Genomic DNA, 17603 nt, shown 5'->3' with positions numbered 1-17603 from the left:
TTTTGTCATGATCGACCGACTTGCTAAAAGCGTTTTGTTGCTTCTTTACTACCTTTCTTTTTTTATTGGTTTCATGACTAATGACTTTGTAGTGTTCAGCCCTTTCAGTGACCAAACTGCTCCTATCCCAGAGCTAATAAAGCATGAAACATTTACACTTCCAATTTTACGACCGCCATGCTATTCCTTATTGCAGCACCGAATGGTGGAGGCAATTAGCTGGAGTGTTCTAAACCTCTGCAGACTAACGAAGATGAACAATAATAACGAAAGGGTAGCGGGAATGAAAAAAGAAAAGAACCGTTCTTTCCTTCCATCGTACCGTGCTTTTTACAAGAGCTCAACAAGCACGGTTAGACGTTTAGAAGTTTAAACTTTTTTTGTAAATTTGAGTAATGGCGTTTAAAGCGTCTTTAGTATGCTGGCATTCCCGCTGCTCATTTGCAGTAACTAATTAGCGAAACAGATGTTACGAAACCCGCTAGGAGTCAAGGTTTCGAGGTACGTCGGCTCTAATTTCTGCAGTGGGAGCAAACACTATGGTCGTGGCATTGAACTCGATTGTATAAAAAAGAAAAGGAAAAAGAAAACACCTCGACAATGACCTTTGTGAGAAAGCGAAACGACAGGAATAGAGTTGTATACTTCAAGAACACAGAAACATTAACAAAGAAATTAACCTTGCGAGCACGGTAAATGATATCGAAGAGAAGTTCGCAGTTCCCTTTAATTATCAGTCTCTTGAGAATTGCCAGCATAATTTTGAAAGTTTCATCTTGATTTACATGACAATATCTTCTACACAGCCATCCCACGTGACTGCATTATTCTTTGCTGAAGTTTGTCGTCACGGAGAAATTGTGGTCCACTGTAACTTGCTGATATAGATACACTGCTCATGCAGTCTGCATATATGTATTTACATTACTCGACGTTAATGTATGATAGGCGCGCGATTACGATATAACAATAATATTACCAAACAGAGGACTATTAAAGTATGGGTGCTGTGAAATCGACCCGGCGTGGTTCAGGCATGCAAAATATAGATCCATTAGAACGGCAGTCCACAACTTTTCCTCGTCTCAAAATTGATACGCCTTGCTGCTTTATTTTAAAAATATTCCTTCATTTTTTTTCATTATTGGTTTAAGAAAAGCAACATAATCATTTCATAGCAGGGAAAGAATGGGCGAAAAAATATGACCGCCCTTCCACTACTGTGAAGAGGGGCGCAAGCGGAGCTCGGCATGCGCGGCTCTTCGTTGTGGTAATGACTCGGCTTCGCGCTCTCTCACGGCGAGGTCGGCACGTAGACGACAAGCCCTTTCTCGAGCGAGTTCCCGGCTGCGTTCATCAAACGCCGCCTGTTATTCGGCTGAAGGCACGGCGCACAACCCTCTCCTACTGCCGTTCCTTCAACGCAGCTTGCTCTTCGGCAGAATGAACCATACCTGGCTCACCATCTGACTGCCTGGCCTGAACTGGCGGGAGACGGCGAGCGCGAGGCAAGCGAACACGCGATTGCACCCTTTTCCTCCTCCGGAGGGAGAGGACGCCCGTGATTGGGCAGCACCTTGCGCTGCGTCTACTTCTTCGTGCATATGAAAACCCCTCTTTAAAGGCCGCGTATGATGCACCAACAGTGGCTGAATTTTTATGCGAAGCATACTAGCCGCACAACCACGCTCTTCCTTGCTGCGCCGCGCGCGGCCGCATAGCTACCATATGACGTCATAACAGCTGCAAAGCGGACGCTTAAGCTTCGCCTCCAAGAGTGGAACGCGACAGCGTTCCCGTCGACCCGCCAAGGGGTGTAAGACAATGGGCTACGGCGCAGCGACGCGCCCCGCATCGGACGCGGTGAGCGTCGAGAAACGCAGCGTTCGGCGCGACAACGAAATGTGCGCCTGAGCAAGCGACGCACGCCTGAGCCTTAGAAACAGCTCGTTTATAAGGCAACACCGCGTTCGCTAGAGGCGCTTTTGTACCGCTTTGACGCATCGAACTCGTGGCTCAGTGGTAACGTCTCCGGTAACGCAGAACGTAACGTCTCCGGTGTCCGCAGAAGAAACGTCTCCGGTGTCGCAGAAAAGCCGGTAACACCGGCTTTTCTGCGACACGAGCTCCTTAAGGCTGTCGCGTTCAAATAAAGGCTAGTATGCTTCGCATCCTGGGCTTAACCTTAGCTAAGCCACAGCCATTTTTGTTCTTAGTCAACAATGTAAGTGCCTGGAATTTCGCGTTCCATCAATAAAGGCTACATAGGCTCTTAAGAAGCATTATTTCTTCATTCTTCCTATAGAATGCTTTCACCGATCCAATTTTTATAGCCACTGTACGAACCTCTTGTTTTAAGAGTTCCCAAGCAGCGAATAACGACAAGTCAGTAGAAAGAGACGTTGTTCGGGGCGTACGCGCGCGATTAACCTTAAATGTGAGTTATAAAAGTATGATGCACTGCGTTACAGAGATGCGGATGTTCGATCTCAAAATAGGCGTGGTCTGCAGTCTGAGCAGCCAACGCGTCAAGATTTACTTGATGAGCGACTTCACGCTATTTCCAAAGTAATTCCGGAAATTTACTCTAAAGGTAGTCTTCTAACAAATACGAATGACATAATTTCTCAGTTCGAAACTTACTACAGTATTTTGTTTAGTGCCCCTCCCACCGATCACGATACAAAAGTCTTAGATTGTTTTGTGTCTCTTGCAAAACCTTTACAGGATGATGAGTGTGCATTCATCAGTGGCCCCCTTACGATCCAAGAAATTGAGCTAGCTATTGATCAGCTGCCTTTGTCGAAAACACCCGGCGCTGATGGACCTTCAAGTGAATTTTAGAAAGCTTTCAAATAATCTATCAGTCCCATATTATCAGACATTTTTATTACAAGTTTAGAAGTGAACGCCCTTCCGTAATCTTTTTGCAAAATCCACGCAGTTTTAATTCCCAAAAGTTCAGATAAGGAGAAACTGCGTTCTGTTGAAGGCCACAGACCACTCACATTGTCGAACGTGGATTATAAAAATTTTCAAAAAAATTTATCTAATAGATTGCAATTTGCGATGCGAATTCTCATTGGTTCCTATCAGACGTGTGGCATTAAGGGCCGATGCATTCAAACCAGCATACATAACGTCCGTGCACTTCTTCCATACTCTTACGGTTCCTCTGAGCAGCTTGCAATGCTCCAGGTAGACCTTGCTAAAGCTTTTGATCATGTGAGTCACTCCTGTTTATTTTCTCTTCTGGAGCATGCCAATGTGGCTCCGTTGTTCTTAGAGGCGTTAGGCTTTGCTGCGCCTGTTGTTCTACTCGTTTAGTTATCAATGGCTATCTCTCCGAACCAGTTTCTATTTGCTTTTCAGTAAAACAAGAAGGCCCAATGTCCCCATTACTGTTCGCTGACTACCAGGAACCACTATGCTTAAGGGCAATTCAATCGAGTTACATTCATGGCTTCAATATACTGGGTAATGAAATAAAGGCTCAGATTATGCAGATGATCTGGCGTTCTTCTGCATGGATAAGTCCAGTGTTGAAAAGGTAGTATCGAAAATAGAGGAATTCGGCATCGTATTTGGAGCACGAATGAACTCCTGGAAAAGTTTGGGCTTATGATTTGGTTCATGGTGCTATACACCAGAACAGTTTTTAGGCGTTAAGTGGACTGATGTCCCGCCAAATTACCTTGGCGTGCCGTTAGACGCATATAAATTAAGCACATACTATTGGAAAGAACGGGTTTCGGCACAGCAAATACACGTTCCACACCAACTTTCTAGTTTTGAAAAAGCCGAAGCCTGCAATAAGTTTTTGGCAACAAAAATTTACTATATATGTATTGCAAGTTATTTATTGTGCCACGCTCTACATCCAACGCTTTCATCGAATCCTTGCAACCTTCGTATGGTTTTTAATTTTTGACCCCATGAGGCGAGACAACATTTTTGGGTCATTAGTGAAGGCGGGCTGGGCTTAGTACATCTTTACGTGCGGTAAATAGTGTCTGATTTCTTTTTTCGCGATACTTCTCATTCTATAATTCGGTCATTCATGCAAGTCGCACTTTTTGTTAATGTGTTACATGATTTAATAGTTTCTTCCAATTTTCTTCGCGGTTATGCTTGTGGGGATTCATGCAAGAAGTTTACTTGGTGGTTAATTTCCTGAAAGTCTGGTTTTACACTGAATAGTTGTACTCTGTGTCGCGTAAAACGTTATACAAAGATTTACTGTCCGTGCTATTTCCGCCTCCATTTTACCGATCACTATACATTAAATGGCCAGAGCACGATGTACTAAAGCGAGCTCGTAAAATATATATATCCCCTTGCTGCAAGACGTTCTTTTATAAACTTCATAGTGGAACCATATCGGTAAAAACAAGGCTACAGAAAAAGGGTATCTTTGTCTCTTCTGTTAACTGTCGCCTTTGTGGTGTGCCAAATACGATTGAACATCGTTTTATTAGCTGCAGCGACGCCATCACATTTTGGAATGTCCTCCAACGCACTTTAAAAAAAGACTGAAATCAACGCTCATACTGTTCCATACCTGCGGCCGACTTCTGATAATAATGCACCTTTCGATATGTTTTTTCTCATGGGAATGCACAGTTTGTAGAAAACGCGAATGCTGGACGAAACGCCGAGATGGTTGTACCTACAAGGGTCCATTTCATCCAGATGACACTACACCTGAAACATGTTTATGATGGACTCGATATACAACCGGACTGGTACCCCATTTTGGTGAGGTGCCTATTCTTACCACCCTTTTCATTCGAACCATTCACAGTATGAACGCTGCCTTTTTCGAGTATGACTTCCATTGTGCCCTCCAACTCCAATCTCTGACTATGCACAACCGGTGAATGTCGGGTTGAATACTACTGTAATAAATACCACGAAAGAAACAACAACGACAACAACAACAGCGGCGGAATCGGTTGGTGTGGTGGTCTCGTAATCCGGAAGTCGTTGGTTTGAATCCGCAGCCCGACAAAGCAATTTTTATTTTCGCACGGCTTGAGCTTCTTTTTTGTATGAGCGAGGTAATACAAGCTTCACTTGAAAATGTTTTCGTTCACACCAAATTGAAACCGCGGTCCTTTGTACACGGAAGCAGAAGCACGTTTTCCTAGGCAAACAGTTTGTTTGTAAAGCGGACAACCGTTTTCTATCAACGCAGAAAGCTCACGGCTCCTGACACCGATCGACAACGAAGCTGAAAGCTTTGAAAGCAGTGCTGCGGTTTTTGTTGCTATCGTTATTCTCATGTGCAAAGGGACTGTACCTGTTATGCGGGTTAAGACGAGATTCAGGCGGTCGAACGTGAAAACAAATATTAAAACATAGATTTTAGAAGAACCAACATAACTTAGAATGAATGAATGAATGAATGAATGAATGAATGAATGAATGAATGAATGAATGAATGAATGAATGAATGAATGAATGAATGAATGAATGAATTGATAAAGAGAGTTGCACGCAATTCATCAAGCACAGAGGCATGATGTTAGGTTGTATCTTTATTATATGTTATATTATTTATTCTTGCTGTCTATGAGGCCGAATACTCATGTTACAAGCGCTTTTCTAGCTCACTTAAGGCTTGTTTTTTGCGGAATCGCCAATAAATTTCGTGTAGATTTTATCACCAGTCTACGCTGTCTTCCCAAACGCATCATACGATTCGTATAGATGATCGACGTTCGGTCGGTTTTGATATTGCCGTAGTTTAACCCTTAGCGTGGTAGCCATTGCATTACACATGTGGTTGTATCAAGGCTGCTCGCAACTGCTTTATAAAGTACTTGACAACTAAAAGAGGCACATACTTTCGCACACAGACACGCTGCAAAAGCGCAAGAACACGCGCGAGACCACAGTGCTTCCCGTGCCCTCCCAAATTTTGACTCTACGTTTGCTTTATTGTCTTGCAGATTTTCTACACGATGCTAGTGGTCACCGGTATATTCCACGCAAACTCCGTGCTTCACACGCCCGGTAAGTTTCAACATGATTTGCGACTCTGCAGCGTGCTTCCTTGCCGGATCATAACTGGGCTTCCGCCGCGAAGCGTGCTCGGTTCTGCCAGCGTGGTTTTACGGTCACAATTTCGAACACACAGATTTGACTCCACTGTAGTGCACGCCGCAGTTTTACTATTGCGTTTGCTTCCTTGCGCTTTATTTACTGCATAACGCGCACGCGTGAATAATAAACCACAAAACCACCGAAGCTGTCTGAAGCGCCCCAGGCAGTTGACTATTTGCATCATAAACAGGATGAGACGCAGGCTCGGGCTTTTTTTTTTCGAACTGCTCTCGAATGTTTACTTGTAGAACCAGACACGTTTATGAAATATTCATGCGGGCGATGCAAACACGCGATACAAACTCTGCCAACTCGCGATATAAGTGCCTTGACTGCAAAATTTTGTCGCGTAGAAACTCGCACTTATCTTGAGTCTGCTTTTTAACTACGCTGGTTACAAATGTTGGGACGCCGAGAACTAGTAGCGAAAACTAGGTATGACAACGTTGATATTTCTATTGCGCAACCGTCATTATTAGTTTACCGCTGCGGCTCACAGGTTTTTGACAAGGTATCTGTTCATGGACCAGTCGATGCACAGTGCGAAATAAATTGAAGGACAGGGAAGAAGCGAACCAGACAGCTAACAACGCACGAGCTCACTAACAACTGATGTTTTATGGAAAAAAAGTAAAACGACTGTTCATGGTCTGCACGAGCGTGTGGTCCATAAACAGCGGGCGGACCAGGGGTGACAATAAAAAAGAAAAGGCACAGAAGGAAACAAATGAATAAAAAGCTGTTAAAAATTAGCCTTGTTTCGTTTTCTCTTTCTTTCCTTACTTTTCTTTTATCTCCTTTGGTGGCGTTTTTTCTTTCTGCGCATGTGTAGTAGATGAACTGTACTTTTATATCTTCCTCAAATACATTCTTCTTTATTATGCGATTGTGCTGTTTCCTGTCTAGTGCATGTTTATGTGTTGTGTACTCTTTTAAATCATTTCCACAAGCTTTCTTGTCGTGTTCTTTCAGTGGGCTTTACGTTGGTCCTCCTGCTTCTCATTTTCTCGGGCCTCTGCGTCATTTTCTCCATTGTTCTGCTGCTGGGACTGTTTCTGGTAGGTTCAAGGCTTGTTCTCCTAATTTTTTTGGTAGAGCTCAATTTTCCACGCCTAATAACGCCGTGCAAACACAAGTAAAGCATACCAGTACCCAGTTTAACTGAGACACAAATTACCTAAAGTTTGGAAAATCAGTCGTGCGGAAGTTGGCAAACGAAAAAGAAAGAATAGACATACACCTTTTCATAACCTTTTCATAACCTTTTCATAACGTTTTCATAACCTCAAGGTTGTATCTCTGCATCTTCTTTGTGAAGGAGAACTTCTGTTGGTTTTCGAATATTTATAGGTCGACTCTATTTGAAGCAAGCTCTGCGCAAAGTTCCGCGCTAATAATGCTGCAGAAACGCAAGTGAAACATGCCGCTGTGCACAAGGCCACCAAGTGGTTAAATTATAAATTTTTTCTGTTAAACATAATGACTTGGTGAGGACAAACAATGACATTTTTCTCAATGAAAATGTAAATGATAATACATCATTTGATGTACGCGATCGAGCAATATCGAAGGAAACACGGGCATTGCTTTCCAGAGGCTACGGGGGCTAAACACACCTGCCCCTACATGAAAGCCTTGGATAAGACCAAATTTTTCAAAGGCAAAGATTGTTCTTATACATTAACGTGTCTGATTTGAGTCCGCATATTACGAGTAATCGTTGCTTAGAAAATTATATCGGTGTTCCCTTTCGTGTTGCTCACGAGGGTGCTCGGGATGACGCCTGCAGGTCTTCTCGCGTTTCTGTGTAATTCCATGCGGTGCCCTGTTCCTCGCACGATTTCAGGACAACCGGCTTCTGCTGATTCCGTGGCTCACCGTGGTTTCTATGACAACGCTGCTTGACGTCGCCCTGTCCTTGTATTTCATCACAGACTTGGTAAGAACCTATAGCGACGCATTTGAAAAATCACGAAAGAAAGAAAGAAAGAAAGAAAGAAAGAAAGAAGGAAAGAAAGAAAGAAAGAAAGAAAGAAAGAAAGAAAGAAAGAAAGAAAGAAAGAAAAGAGGAAGAAAGGAAGGAAAGGAAAGAAACGTCAGTGATGGGTTCCTCTCTCTCTAGAAACCAGAGAACTACGTATAGTGATTGCATATTGGCTCTTTGTTAAGTGTGCGCATTTCTATGGCCGGCCATATATACAACTTCTCCCTGCGTACCGGACCCAACATTTTCTGCAGTTTCCAATTAAGAAGAAAAACCATACAATTCTGGGCATATTACGTGCCAGAACCACGATCTCATTATGAGGCATGCTGCTGTGGAAATGGGTGGGGGGGACTCCGAATTAATTTGGTTACTCGAGTTTCTTTAACGTGTGCCAAACGCGTGGTTCATGAGCGCTTTCTTTTTTTGCAAACCGCCGCCATAGGAATGCGGCCTCCATGGCCGGAATCGAGCCCACGACCTCGAAATAAGTTAGCGCAACGCCATAGCGCCACTGAGCTATACCACGGCGCGCCAAATAAGGGAGGAACGAAGGTTGTTAAGATATTTCGGTACTGCATGATGACTCAGTACAAAAAAATGTCTACGAGACAACTATTGCGAGTTTCTTAAAGGAACCCTAAAGAAAAAGATGATTTTTTCCGTGCTATAGTGATCCACCCTTACACAATGTCATGAGCACCTCTCTTACTTACTGCGAGAAAACGCTTGGTAGGCCAGAGAAGGAGCAACGACAAAAGACAGGTGGCGACGCCTCCGTGAAGTTCCCGCACAAGTTCGGCTGCAACGTCATGAATTTCGACAGCGTCTGCTAGAGCCTGGGTGATTACTGCCTAGGGGATTCCCACTACGTGAACGTGCATCCGCCGCAGTTGCCACGTGCACAGCGAAGTAATTATAGACACTCTTATTTAGCTAGTCATGCTAAATAATAATTGGGAGGTGATTATCTGCAATTATACTAGCATTCGCCATCGCTGAAAATTTTTTTGCGAAGAAGAGAAACCATCTCACCCTGGACTGCTATGAAAAAATACTGGCTCTTCCGACTGGATGGCACGCTTAGAGTTCATTCAACATCACCGAAAAATTTGTGCGGAACGTATTTAGCAGTGCACTGCGAGCAATGAAGTAGGCATAGTTTGTAGAGATAAGGTCAAACAAACACTTCAACTGGTGTTAATTATGGAAGCTGCCCCAGATTACGACATCTTAGTCCAGCCGCATCAGTGCGCCTTCGCTGCAAGTTAGGAAAAAAAATAGATTTAAGGTACATAAATGGCTTCAAAGGTTGTTTTATTTCTTTCTATTTTGAGGACGAATAGTGTGGCACATGTCATTTTTGGCTCTCCGTGTCAGCGGTCTGCGGGTACAAGTTTTCCCGAAGTTTATTTCCCCAGCGTTTTTCGTTTCGCGAACAATGAACGCACGCGACTGATAGTGGGCGTCGTTTGCAATTAAGCAGTTGTCCCGTCTATCCTCACGTCCTCCTTTTCTTGTGCGCATTTAATTTTCATTCTGTATGCTGTGCTACATACAGTCATCTAGGCGGTGGCTTGTCTAATAAACCGCCGATGGAGTTTCCTAGCCTTCTTCGTTCTTCAGCACCGCCGTTGCACACGCGACGGGCCGATGTTATTGTGTAAATCCGTGAAAGTAGGATTTCCTTTAGCAGCCATCGCAGTCGTAGCCATATTCCTTAGTTTGAGATTGAGAGCCTGGATCCAATGCGTACTCATAATGTTTTTTTTTTAATTTGTTTCAGCGACTGAATCCCTTTGTCATCGCCATGTACGTCGTCGACTACACGCTGTGCTCCATCAACGTAAGGCTTCGTTTCTTTTCTGTATTTCCACCAGCCTTACACTACCGATGTATTGTTGGACGTGTTCTCCGTAAAAAAGTTCAGAAGCCACAGAGAGCGTGACAAGTGTCGTCCCGTCGCAAGCACTACTTGCATTGTCACGGAGGACAGCACTTTGGAAGGGACAATACTGCAGAGCGCAAGGCGTCTGCATAGGGCTATTTCGACCAATGCTTCTGCGTTTTAATGTGTTCTCGGCCTCTTTCACTATGCAACGCTTCGTTTCAGCACATACAAAGTTAGCATTTGAAATATAGCCTTGCACAAGTAGACCTAACACATCTATCTATCTATCTATCTATCTATCTATCTATCTATCTATCTATCTATCTATCTATCTATCTATCTATCTATCTATCTATCTATCTATCTATCTATCTATCTATCTATCTATCTATCTATCTATCTATCTATCTATCTATCTATCTATCTATCTATCTATCTATCTATCTATCTATCTATCTATCTATCTATCTATCTATCTATCTATCTATCTATCTATCTATCTATCTATCTATCTATCTATCTATCTATCTATCTATCTATCTATCTATCTATCTATCTATCTATCTATCTATCTATCTATCTATCTATCTATCTATCTATCTATCTATCTATCTATCTATCTATCTATCTATCTATCTATCTATCTATCTATCTATCTATCTATCTATCTATCTATCCGTCTCTGTCTGTCTGTCTGTCTGTCTGTCGTCATTAAGTTTTTAACTAATTACCTTATGGCTCATATTGTAATTCGGTCATTCTAGCCGTGGAGTTCGCAAGGCGGATTCACTTGGAAAGAATTCTCAGGATGACACCAGTTTCGGGATATTAATTCCAGAACTTTGCGGAGAAATGCATTGACGTTCCAGTTACTTTTGTGCTTGAATGCATAAAACGGCGTTCTGTTAAGAAAGAATTCGTTCCAAGTGGATCCGCCTTGCGAATTCCATGGCAAGAATTTGTAAATTGCAATATGGGCCATAAGGTAATTAGTTAAAAGTTATTTAATGAGTTTTTGTTAATTAGTCGATCATGCATTTCCATTCTTGTGGCAGGTAGTGTCCGCTGCTTCGAGTAGACCCCGTCATGAACCAGAATTGCGCTATCCTGTCAAAGGCAACCTTTAATATTTTTTGAATGTGTTCGCTGGAACACACGGCTGAATCGGAGCAACGTAGGTATGACCCGTTTGCCTAACATTTTTTGCAGTACCGCGAAATAAAGCGTTCTGATACACAAGCTTAGAAAATGGGCTGTTACCTATAGAGATGTATTTAGTCCACATTCTAGTGCTTTCGTGCACTGACTTGGGTGCCTTGAAATACCTCGTTTTGTTCCTTCTTGAGGCAGTCGCGCTTTTCGTTGTTTCGCTCAAAGTATCGGTAATGTTCTGCTTGAAGCGTTGGCTTCTTTTGACAACAAGAAAGTTTAAGGAGAAATATCGTTTACGGTCGCTACGTACAAAATTAGCTAGGGCTGTTCCTATCTTGTTGCTAGCCAGATCACCGTTCATACTTACCCAATTTGTTAATTTCTTTGTTTCGCGGTATGTAGCGCAAATCGACAGGAAGATCTCTGAGGCCTGAGAATGTCTGTAGAATGTTAAAGTTTTATGCTTTAGTTTCTCACGATGCTTTTGTACGCGTTAGCATATTGTACGTTGATTACACAGCCCTCTGAGCTCGAACCTTGAGCAAATATTTTTTCGTTTGTTCTGGTTATTGTTTCCTTGCGTGCTGTCACACCCAGTGGGACACCACAAGGCGGCGTATATAAGCCGGAATTTAACGAAATAAATGTTTTATTGAGCGAACCTGTGTTCTTTGTTGCGAAATAATAAATCACGATGTAAGAGAAATATAGTTTTGGTTCATAGGGACAGTTAAAGCACACATATTCCTTGGTGAAAAAGCAGATGATAATAAACGGCTTGTCAGATTTAAAAAAAAATGCCTATTCGGCCATACTCCTTTCTTAGGCGCCTGGGTACGAGCCACAGTAAGTTCCGTCTCATATATCACAGGGCTTTGATCGACAACGGAGCGCAAGCGAGTGGAGCTCTGTCCTGCGTAATAAAACTAAATCACAAATGAAAGCTGTACAATTGAAGTCGGTTGATAGGCATCTCTAAAGCAGACAGACGTCTTAATGGAACCGCGCATGATATTCAACGGCTTTCTTGATTTTTCAAAAAGTTGTTAAACTTGGACCATCCCATCGCGCTTTGCTGGACCAAATAAACGTTTATTCACTCACTCACTCACTCACTCACTCACTCACTCACTCACTCACTCACTCACTCACTCACTCACTCACTCACTCACTCACTCACTCACTCACTCACTCACTCACTCACTCACTCACTCACTGGCTCACTCGCTCGCTCGCTCACTCACTCACTCACTCACTCACTCACTCACTCACTCACTCACTCACTCACTCACTCACTCACTCACTCACTCACTCACTCACTCACTCACTCACTCACTCACTCACTCACTCACTCACTCACTCACTCACTCACTCACTCACTCACTCACTCACCATCCCGTTCGTTTACCAGTGGGCGTTTGTCACTGGGTATGCGCTTATCCTTGGCCCATTCCCCAGCATCGGCATGTGCCACTGTGTGACACAATGGGTACAGGCTTCTTAGATGTAATTGGACATATATTTTATACATCTATGTGCCATACTCCTCTCATAAACATTCTTCCCTCGACAAAAGTCGAGAGAAGAAACGTCGACAATCTCTTTATTGGTCCTCGTCGCATCACTGCGCCGACGTGTCACAGTGTGCGACGGCCTGATATTGATGTTTACATTTAGGCGAAAACGTGAGATTGGTGTAATGCATCCACGCGAAAACTGCATGAGAGCAAAATTTGTAACTCGTGCGGTGCCTAAATATAAATAGTGCAAGAGCTTGCACTTTTCATAGGTTAAAAATAAACCCAATCGTACGCGTCTGGATCTCGTTTGGTTGTAGAGCATTTAATTCTCCGCTTCACTAAAGCTTCGCTTCACATAGATTCCAATATTTGCGTCGGATCTACACATTATTTCTTTAAGGACAGTGTCTTTCTTGACGAGTTATCCCTACTTTTCCCTACCGGGTACGTGGGTTTCTAGCCTATTTCGCGGGCCGATCCCGGCAATTGTGCTTCTAAAAATGTGAGTCGATCCCGAAGTTCTTGCAGTCTAAGAAATGTGGGCCCATTCCAAAGAGAGCGCAGTGTACAAAAAAAAAAAGCAGACCGACGCTTTTCCTACTCTTGTTACGCGAGGGGTGATGCTAAAGAGTGCCGTATGCAGTGATTGCTCCCCATTCTCACCCACAACTTGCTCCGGATAGCGATGTCTTTGATCCGCGTTAACTAGAGGTTGAATCGCCATTCCAACTTTTTTTTTTTCAATTACCTTGCCTCAGTTCACCCAGGCGGTCCTAATTTTCGTAGTCATACTCTTCGTTGTTCTGCATTAAAATCTTTCTAAAAACTCTGTTTCGAGCATTGACATGTCTTGACAAAAAGAAAAAGAAAGAAAAGAAAAAAAGGAAAGAAAACGTTTGCAGGCGATGTACCCTTTGCGGTCCTTTCGCACGAAATTGGATGCGGCTGTCTTCATTTCTTTTACTTACCCGGTTTATTACTTTTCTTGAATTATCCGTCTGGAGCGAAAAGCGGCGTTGAGAGCTCTAAGCGTAGGCAATGGCTGTAAAGGTCTAGCTTTTTGTAAGTGAGTGTCTCACGACGCTTTCTGCATTAAGGTTTCGTGGGTTGATTATACGGCACGCAGGATTCAATTTTTCTTTCTTTTTTTTCTACAATCGCGCGTGCACCTTCCAACGAAAGATTTTCGGAATGAGAAAATCGCTACGAACAAAAAATTTCCCTTCGCCTTTCTTTACCGCTTAAAACATTTGACGCACACAATGCGCACGTCGCACAGACACATGCATTGTCTGTGGCTCGTCTTCAGGCTCCTCGAGATTAGGCAGGCATAAAATTCAGGTTCTTCGTGGTTATCGCCCTCCGAATAACATTCTCTTTTGAGGGCGCACGTGCACGTTTTTCTCTTTGCAATTGTAAGTTTAGTGGAAACATTTTTTTACTAGTTCTTGCTTAGTGCTCATCGGAGGCTTCATCTAGCTGTCTAGCTTGGTGAAACAAAACCGAAGTTATAACTTTTGAAAAAAAAAAAAGAAGATTAAGGTTTATAACGACGTATTTTTTCGAAAGGACTCCTTCGTCTGTGAGCTAAAAAATCCACTATAATTTTTATTTCTTTATCGCTGTTCTCTGCGGCGGTGCGCGAAAGAACTGGGAAGGTACCTTGTAGATCATCCCCTCTCTCTACCTCCTCCTTCTTTTTTGTTTGTTTCGCCGTCTCTTATATTGCATTCACGCTTTCAATTAGGCCACGAGTTTTCATTCTTAGAATAGGATCAGCCATTCAATGCTTGATAAGAAAGGCAATCAAACCTCGGAAGATCTCAGGTCCTTGGCCAACGCATCCATTGCGAAGACGAGCGTGACGGGCCCTCCTATGATTTCTAGAAGCGAGCAACATTCTCAGAAACTAATGAGTAGAGTGTTTATCTGTGGTAAGCTATGTGATCAATTTCATCCGACTTTGGCCCATTTAATGCCTGGATTCATGATCCTTCGTTTGAATATAATACGTGTTTTCTTACGTGCCCTGGTTTTAGTGAAGTTGTGTGACCAGACATCGTGTTGATTTAGTGCACTTATGTGAGTTGAATTTGTAATGCAGTGTTTCTAAGTTTTAGTGTGGAATGAGTGTGCTTATGTGATGTGACTTTGTGTTATTGTGGTTTGGAGTTGGCATTCAGTTTTAATGCTTCTAAGTTCATTCTTCTTTTTTCACATCTGTACGTGAGGAGTAGTCGGCGACAGTTAAACGAGACGTCTACAAATCACCATATAATAAAGATAAGCCAATTAAAGTATATTTCTTCGTCCTTTCGTGCTGCTAAAGTCGAGACAGCTGGTTCAGTTCAGAAAATTTCGCGAGGACATGATTACTGAAGCAACCGAACTCACTTAGAAGGCAAGATAGGCAGAAAAGAAAAAAAAGGAAATCATTGGAGACGGGTTTCTGACCTTGAGCCAAACTTCGTAATTGCGGAGTCCGGGTACAGTTTTTTTACATATTGAACAAAGAACCACGTAAAGACATCTCGATTGAGCAAATTATAAGATGGAATCACGAGCGCGAATGAAAAAAAAAAAGCTGAAACGGGTACGAAGCATGGAAGCTAATTAAAATTTCGCCGAGGGATATGCGACCGAAATCAATGAAGGGTTACCCATTTTTTTATTCGCAGTCAAATGACCTGCCCGACGACCACAGCTAATTAGATCTTCCACGCACGGGATGGAAATGAAGCACTAAGCCAAATGTTTGAACTGATGGGACAGCTGATAGCCGATGCGTATTCTCTAACGAATATGCCCACGAGTTCCGTGGTACATTTTCAAAAATGTAATAAAAGAGTCAAGAACATGATAACATCAGTACATAGAATTTTTCACTTGGTTGTTTGAGATCTGTCCGCGTTGTTGAACGAAATATTGCTGGGGCCGCTGATGTTGACTTCGTTTATACATTTATTTTACACGTGGAGGAGTGACGTACTTTTCTTTTTTTTATATGCTTTGTGTCACATACAGTGTCGTCATGGCTATTACCATTAGGAAATTTTATGTGTACAGACGCAATAAACAAGGACTACAGATGGCCATGTGGTTCATATAAAACTTAAATGCCATATATTGTGATTATGCAAAGTCTCAAGCTATTTGTATCACATCAAGAACAATGGATGGCGATATGTATATACTTTCGCGAGAGCTGTAAATGCTAACCTAGCCAAACGCTTGTCATGTTACTCCAGCTGATTAGAGGAACGAATTGAAAATAAAGACGTCGATATTAAAATGTACACAACAACAACACACGCACACACAAGCACGCACGCACGCACGCACTCACACGCACACACACATACACACACCCACGCACACACAAACACACACACACACGCATACACACACACAGACACACACACACACACACACACACACACACACACACACACACACACACACACACACACACACACACACACACACACACAAACACGCGAGCCCGCACACAAAGCACTATATATAAATTGAGAAGAAACATTTAATGAAACAAAAAAAGACTCAGAAAGAGCAGCAACACGCGAACGAAACGAGCTCTACAGAAACTTATTAGGATGTACGTGCCATGCAAGAAGTCAAAATCATCTTGTAGCGCGCAAAGCAGAAGTGGTGCTTCCTTCAAGGTGCCAGCACATCTTACAGTTCAAGGAAGCATCGGGCCGGAGATTTAACGGACTCATTGAGGAAGCCCGCGAAGCTGTGCAACGCTTCCGAATAACGATTATGTGAACCGAGTCCATGCGAACACTGTACGCGTGGTACGTTGCAGTACTACTACATTGTTGAACTTGAAATAAAACGTGATTTTCAGAATTTCGCCTATAATCCGCTTGGAAAAACACATCACGCATTCAATACGCATCTCTCTCTACGCCAATAGCCCGACGGCCATGTGGTTCTTATTAGGCCGGCGGGGCTATCAGCGCTCTTCGGTCACTACTGCGGCCACAAGTTTTTAGCTAGAAGCCATCTTTTCAAATATCATTCGAGGTTATGGCACTTTGAATTCTCGCAGCAAACACACACACGCCTGATTCATTGTCAAAGTACGCGCTCGATTTTTTTTTCGCTCGTCTAAAAGTGCACCGCATTGTACAGCATAAGCAGGACGAAGGAAGACAACTAATCAACGCCGCTGGCCGGTGACGTGTCCTGCAAGGAATTTCGACTGGAGGGCTAAATGTACATATCTAAAAAACAAAACGAACATTTATCAAGGTGTGCGCACAGGGTGGAAATATCTCGTGCGGATACGTTTACAACTACTGCCTAATTTCTGTTGCTAATTGACAATAAATAACTTATCCATGCGAGTCACGTACCTGCGTGGATAAAGCCTGTGTAGCTACGATTTTAATTTATTTTCAGAATCTCAGACGCGTAGGTGGACAATCCCGTAAATAAGTATTTTTTTAGTTAGTTAAGTTAAGTGCAAGCTAGAAGCATCAATGCGGCACTGGCTGAACATTCCGAGTTTGTTTTTCTTTCTACGTGAGTACGAGCCATCTAATAAGACATTGCCGCTGACCACTTTGAGATGCGTTTGGTGCCGAAACCTCTCGTTCTTTTTTGTCTTTCTTTTTTTGCAGATATACGCCATTCTGTGCGTGCTTTCTCAATACCAGGAGTACGCCGTGGGACGCAGAGCGATGGGACAAAAGAGTCGGGCCGCGGTAAGCTTGCACGAAAGAACATTTACCGCAACCTTCGCTTTGTCGCACTTAGGAAGATGGCGTCACTTGCGGTGAACGGCATGCACTCGGATGCGCGCATTAGATGGTTACACAATGCGCAGGCGTGCTAGTGACATGTCTTTCTCATTCGGTTTGGTGTCGTGTTCGGAAAAGAAGGCCGTAGCCGAGGCGGGACAATAGCTGGGGCCTCCTCG

General features: G+C 43.1%; 1 protein-coding gene across 1 annotated transcript in view; it reads left to right on the top strand.

The window, feature by feature from the left end:
- The window catches only part of LOC135914212 (uncharacterized), a 58921-nt gene that overhangs the window by 23834 nt on the left and 17484 nt on the right, over positions 1-17603 (top strand). The window contains exons 2-6 of the mRNA XM_065446963.1: positions 5955-6018; positions 7081-7166; positions 7955-8047; positions 9879-9938; positions 17305-17388. Of these exons, the coding sequence (XP_065303035.1) occupies positions 5955-6018; positions 7081-7166; positions 7955-8047; positions 9879-9938; positions 17305-17388 (387 nt within the window). The remainder of the gene's footprint in view (positions 1-5954; positions 6019-7080; positions 7167-7954; positions 8048-9878; positions 9939-17304; positions 17389-17603) is intronic.

Source organism: Dermacentor albipictus, chromosome 3 (assembly GCF_038994185.2).
Source record: "Dermacentor albipictus isolate Rhodes 1998 colony chromosome 3, USDA_Dalb.pri_finalv2, whole genome shotgun sequence".
In the NCBI taxonomy this organism is placed as follows: Eukaryota; Metazoa; Arthropoda; class Arachnida; order Ixodida; family Ixodidae; genus Dermacentor; species Dermacentor albipictus.
This window is presented reverse-complemented; position numbering and strand designations above follow the sequence as displayed.